Source organism: Stegastes partitus, unplaced genomic scaffold, assembly GCF_000690725.1.
Source record: "Stegastes partitus isolate 25-593 unplaced genomic scaffold, Stegastes_partitus-1.0.2 Scaffold2512, whole genome shotgun sequence".
Taxonomy (NCBI): Eukaryota; Metazoa; Chordata; class Actinopteri; family Pomacentridae; genus Stegastes; species Stegastes partitus.
Window position 1 is genome coordinate 1,692 of NW_007580243.1, and position 6,207 is coordinate 7,898.

Consider the following 6,207-nt stretch of genomic DNA (forward strand, 5'->3'; position numbering starts at 1 on the left):
AAGTGTGAAACTTACCAATGTATTTTGTAACATGTACGCCTAGTAATTGCTGCAAAACCTCTATTACACAACTAAAAAACACAGGAGGAGACAAACCGACAGAGACTTCACCTCTTCACAGCAGCTGTCAGTCTCCAGTTTGTCACGTGAAACACTCCTGGTTGGCCAACAATAAAAGAGTAAAACGTTACTTCCGCATTGAGCAGCTCCCACATGTTTCCTGCCTCGCGCTGTTTGTTTCTGTTGCACCAGCTGAACGCTAACAGAGATTTCTCACTCTTCAACTCGGCGACATGAGTCCGCGGTGTGACTGCTGCTGTGAGCACATTCAGAAACTGAACCAGCAGGTTTCTGTGATGCGAAAAGAAATCAAGAATCTGAGGTATGTTTGTGACCTGGAATCAACTAATGGAGGCACACATCTGCTAATAACATTAAGAACTTAAACGTTGCTTCTCTGTAGACACAACAAATCAATCTCTGGTCTTCTTTACACTTTTCAAAACGCTATAAAAGTCTGCTATAAAAGTGCCCTTGTTCTTTGTGGCTATGCTGTCATGTGTCCTCCTCTTCTCATTAGTTTTCTTTCCCTTCAACTCCTCTCCAACAGGCAGATGCTGGACAGTGCAGTCAGAGCTCATCGCAAACAGATGACATCTGTTCAGGCTGCTGTGTCAAAGATGGGATTGAGTGAAGATAAGAGAGACCAAACACCTTCATCACCTTCATCATCTTCACCACAGGCTGCATTAGAGCAAGGTGATTATCATTGCTGACAATTCTAACATAAGCAAAGACAGTTAATTCAAAGGTGTCATCTACTGTAAGATAACATAGAACTCGTAGGGTCCTAATTTAAAGAAAAGGAACATATTGCACTTTCTTTGTTGCTTTTTCAAGAAAGTAATGCATTACAATCCTTATTTACTCCCTGCAGAAAGTTATTAATTACACTCCTCGTTGTAATACTGTTGCATAACTGTACTACATTTCCTGAGATGCATTATCATGTAATTACTAAATAATAATGTAAGGGCAAACTTTACATACACCCACATATCGGTACAAATTCCTATCCTAGTAAGAAGGCCACTGTAGTGGCACTCAGTTCCGTCGTCTTCTGTACCACAGTTTGAAGTCAGTCCAGCAACACGTGTTTGAAACGCCAGTGAAACAAGTTCTTGGTTTCAAGGGTTTAATAAGAAATAAACAATATACAAATCACATGGTCAAAAAAACTGTGTCACTTCCAACATCTCAGGCTTCAATCTGATAAGTTAAGCCCCATCAGCTGCATTAGAATGACGTAGCATTACTTGATTGGAAGCTCAAACTCAGATCTATTTTAAACTTAACAATACTAAATTATGCATTTTATTAAATGCATTCTTCCAGAATCAAAATGAAGTTGCCCATCTTTAATATTACCACTTTGCTTTCAACTGAAATATTATCAAAGTAAAAATAATGAATTTGGCTCTAACAGCCTTATACAAGATTTAACAATAAATAAAGTATTACAACAAATCTAGCAGCAAAGTTACTGAGACCAGCTTAAAGAGTGCTTTGGGGAAAAAAAATGTGATGTTGCATGTCAAAGAGAATCAAGGTGGCACTGATGGTGAGCTGTAATGCATCACTTTAATGTCATTCAGTGTCTAAAATGTCACAAAAATTGTAAAACAAAAAGCCAAATCTAACATCTTTAGATGACTTATTTTAATCAAAATATCCTATTTAAATGTGTTAAAATACAAACATTTAAATCAATTTATGCATGATGTAAAACAGTAAAAAGCATTGTCTGTCAGCTGTTTCATGATTTAACTGATTAACTGTATGTATTTTAAGTATACATGTATAGAATGTCTTATATGTACTGTATGAAATAAAAGAAAAAAAGACGTGTACAATAAAAGTGCAAAGTACAAATGATAAAATGAATGAAAGGAAGAGTTGACAATAATCAGCAACAACAATAAAACCACCTGCGTTATTCTGTGCAGGTCCCTCCAAGGCCTTCAAAGCAGATCTGACCTGTCAGTCTATAGGACCTCTTTATTGTTTATTGTTGTGTAATATTGTAACTTGTTCTAACAGACAGAAAGGTGCATCTGTGTTTACCTGTTACACATTTAAACAAGATTTTTAACTGTGTAACATTACAGGAAACATCCAGACGGTCCCTATTGGTTACATCAGTTCCTGTTTTTCTGTGAAGAACGGGACCCCCAGACAGCCCACTATATGTGGCCCCTCGAGGGCAGAACTGCGAATCCAGCAGAGCGTCTTCAACAACCCGGATCACGCTTTGGTGGGCCTCGAGCAATACTCCCACGTCTGGTAAGCTACTTATAGATATTGTTGCACTGCATGTTTGTTCTTTTTCTATCTATCTTTTACCATCCAGTCCATATTGTTGTGTTGCTATTTAGCAAAACACATAATTGTTGATTTCTCAACAATGTTGTGAAATACGGTTGGTTCAGTCCGCTGAGTGTGGGCTCTTGATTTATTGCATTTCAACTCTCAGGAGCTGCATATAGTTGATATCAAGAGTCTTCACAAAACCTCTTCAAATTGTATAATTGGATTGCAGCAAAGCATGAATGAAAACTCATTAGGGACGGGGGGTCATTTTCATTAAGATGTTTGAAACTCATGCTCATGCGCTTTTAATTGAATGAGGTGTTATTTTACCTTTGTAATATGAACATCTGAAGCCATGTGAAGGACCGGTAGTATTTTTGAGGACTGTATAAATAAGTAATGTTCACTAGCCTTGTTTTTCTTCTGACAGGTATATCTACTTGTCTTGTCGAAGGAGGATTTTATTTGTCCATTTTGCACAGGATTTTCTGCTGACTTCAACAAAACGCATACAGACGTTGTGTATCCACTGTTTATTTCATGTCCTCTATCTGTTTCCCTCATTTGTTCTGTACAGGATCATTTTTCTGTTTCACAAAAACGGCCACCTCAGTTACAAAGCCAAAGTGAAGCCTCCTCGACTGAACGGTCAGAGAGTTGGTGTTTACTCCACACGCAGCCCGCACCGACCGAATGCCCTGGGCCTAACACTGGCCAAGCTTGACAAAATTGAAGGTAGGTGTTGCTGATAAAATGTGTCTGAAGACTAGTTTGACCTGTATTTATTTCTCTATGGGAGTTGGGAGCATTTTGGCATTACCTGTGCTGATCAGTGACTGCATATGTGGGTCATTTTTGGCAATAGTTACAGCCGTTCATTCTTTTTATTATTCAAAGAACATACTGGTCCTCCTGTAATGAAACCCTGTTCAGAAACATATCCTGCTAGTTTAAAGTGGATCCCATAGCTGATCTCATTATTCTTCTATCTCATTTTTTAAATTAACTCAGTGTGAAACTTTGATTTTTATGTAAAATGTTTTTGCTATTCTGATGAAAGTCCTGTTGTGGAAATAAAAAACGAAAGCTGTCTGCAGCACAGGAGTTCATTAAATGTGTGTTGGCAGCTACAGGTGTTGTCTCCTGGATCGTCCTGCAGACCTGCTGTCTGCCTCTGTGATGTTAATCCTGTCTGAACACGGCTTTAAATGGCAATTTTTTCCCCCCATTTTTGTGTGATCTGGCAAGACATTTAACTGCACTGTCAAATTTTCTGCTGTCGGATTAATTCTCAGCCAGAGAATTAAATAAGGGACTGCTGACAGAAACTAATGCATTTCTTTGTTTTCTAGGTGATACAATACATCTGTCAGACATTGACATGATTGCTGGCACCCCAGTGCTGGACATCAAACCCTACATCCCAGAGTATGACTCCCCCGACACCAGGATGAGCATGGACTCAGAGCCTCATGGTTCAAACACAGACCAACCAAACTCAGCTTCTGCTTTGCTCAATGAGGAGACAAACGTGATCATAAAAGATGAAAGAACAGAGGAGGGTGTGGAGAGTGTCCTCTCAGAAGACAAGTTTGAAACTGATCATTCATCGAGTGGGAATGCTCCCTTTTCTCTGCCCAACGACCTTCGCAGTGTGCTGGAGGAGGTCAAAACCTTTGTGACCCAAGACAACATTTACCAAGTAAGTTGTGAGAGCGGCTATCAAGTTTCAGACCCTCCTAAAACCGGCCCAGAGCGCCCCTGCTATGGAGAGGAAGCTTACACTACCATTGCTGGCTGGATCAGAGAGGCTCCTGTTGCCAGTCTGGATGTGCGTTTCACTCCTCATGCTGAGAGGCAGCTCGCAGAATTCCTTCCTACACACCTGTCAGGTAAGACGGTGATCCAATCCCAGTCTCCTCCCTATAGGCTGAAACACTAAACCCTAACACACTTAACTGACGTCACAGCTGCAGTGCTTGAATGTGTGGGTGTGTGATGCCTTGACATGGTATATGAAAGAGGGACTGGACACACTATCATGACAGCACATATTGATGGGAAACAATTTGTCCCATTTTTTTTGTTTTTTATAAAAAAAGGGATGTTGGACTTGTGTTTAGTTTGCAGTTAAATGAGCTACTCCCTGTGTGAGGCATTACAGTGTTTTGATGTTTTAGCTAACTACCAAAAGTCAGGAAAGTCGTGAACATCTGTAAATCCTATGGGGATGTTTGACATAAAAATGCAACCACAGCAGTGAGCAGCCTTTAGCTGTGAAAGAAAAACTTCCTAGTGAATTTCTTTTCAATACTAGCCATGTTTGGTTTGTTACAGTTTGTTTGGGGTGTGACAACCACATTATAAATCACCAATTTTGCTATGAATTAAGGACACGTCCTTCAGCAATGTCTGCAGATATGTGGACTCACAGAAAAGGTGTGTAATAGCATTAAAATCAGAGTCCTTATGCTCTCGATGATTTGACAGTTAGACAGCTCTAAATCCTCACATGCTTTACACCTCACAGTCTGTGAGTCCCTTGAGTGCAGTGACTGGGATGGAGCCAATCTCACAGTACGCAGAGAAAAGGGTGAAGTGTTTTTCTCCACAAGAGGGGGCTGTTGTGAAAGAGATGAATGTGAAAGCAGTCATTCATGGCAGAGTTGAGTGACTGCACTTGTGTACCACACAGGACCCTCTGAGAGTGACAGACCCAGGTTTAAGTTCCTGCGCAGCCCAGAGGAGGCGGCTGCTGCCATCAGAGGGGTTCTGTCAGCGGACCCCCGCTCCGTCTACAGGAGGACCCGCTGCGGAGACAGACTCTTCTTCTTCACCCTCGACACGGCTGACATCACCTGCTGGTTTGGACAAGGCTTTGCTGAGGTACTGCAGGTCAGACCTGTTGAGCGTCACATTGCCTCCGTGTGAGAAGCTCTTTCAGTGAAGGCTTTGGAGCTGCAGAGTGTCACTGTTCTGTGGGTAGAGAAACAAAAAACAGCCTGTCAAAGGTTCCTCACCTTCATATCGTCACATAATTTCTCTTCTGACACACTTGTATTTCAGATGTAAGACTGGTCAATTAGATATTCTTAAAATCATACGGATGAAAGACACAAAGAAGTGAGTTTTTGTATAAGTTAATAAAAAAAAAAAATTTTGAAAAAAAAAAGAATTTTTTTCCTTCCATGTGCTCTGATGTTGACAAGAAACTATACTGATGCAAAAAATGTTACATAATGAAGTTCATTTGAATTTATTGATCTAGTTCATATCATCAAAAAAAAAGAACAATTATACAAATATAGTAAAGTTTCTTTGCTTACAAGCTATTAACCCTGTAAGTGCCATGCTGGGTTTAAACATGTCCACCTGGAAAAATATCCCAAAGTCAATCAGTAACAGCCACACAACTGTAAGGCCAACTTGAACTGTCAGGGACTCTATGAATCAGAGAGACTTCGTCTTCTTGTCCCCATCATCAGGCCGGAGTGAAAGGCTGCAGCAGACATGTACAGTTTTACATGTGTGTAATTGTTCCATTACGTTACATAATAACGAGGCAGTTAAAGACTGATGTTATTTAATCTAAGCTTTTATTTAAATTGAAGGCAACCTAAACAAAGCCCAACATTGTTTCATCATTTTTAGTATGAGTAATAGCAGCCAGTACTTAATGTGCCACACGCTCAGGTTGTATTTTAATAACAGATACTGCCTGGTCCCAGGGCAGGGACCTCCACAGCATTTATATTTATTGTTGTTATTTTTTTAGTTTGCACTGTACTATGACTGGGAGAACAGCATTTTGTTTTTTTTTTCATGTCTGCAAATACA

General features: G+C 40.1%; 1 protein-coding gene across 1 annotated transcript; it reads left to right on the plus strand.

Moving 5' to 3' along the window:
- The first annotated feature begins 200 nt into the window (after positions 1-200).
- LOC103375232 (nef-associated protein 1) lies at positions 201-5,542 on the plus strand. Its single transcript, XM_008305449.1, has 6 exons — positions 201-382; positions 611-759; positions 2,169-2,343; positions 2,948-3,105; positions 3,723-4,262; positions 5,066-5,542. Exons 1-6 carry the CDS (start codon positions 294-296, stop codon positions 5,299-5,301), a joined length of 1,347 nt encoding a protein of 448 aa, XP_008303671.1. The 5' UTR covers positions 201-293; the 3' UTR covers positions 5,302-5,542.
- The last annotated feature ends 665 nt before the right edge of the window (positions 5,543-6,207 follow it).

Excerpts from the sequence above, each read along its gene's own strand:
- LOC103375232 (XM_008305449.1), top strand. The coding sequence starts at position 294 with ATGAGTCCGCGGTGTGACTGCTGCTGTGAGCACATTCAGAAACTGAAC. Across the intron at positions 383-610 it reads AAAGAAATCAAGAATCTGAG|GCAGATGCTGGACAGTGCAG; the intron begins GTATGTTTGTGA and ends CCTCTCCAACAG. Across the intron at positions 2,344-2,947 it reads GAGCAATACTCCCACGTCTG|GATCATTTTTCTGTTTCACA; the intron begins GTAAGCTACTTA and ends TGTTCTGTACAG.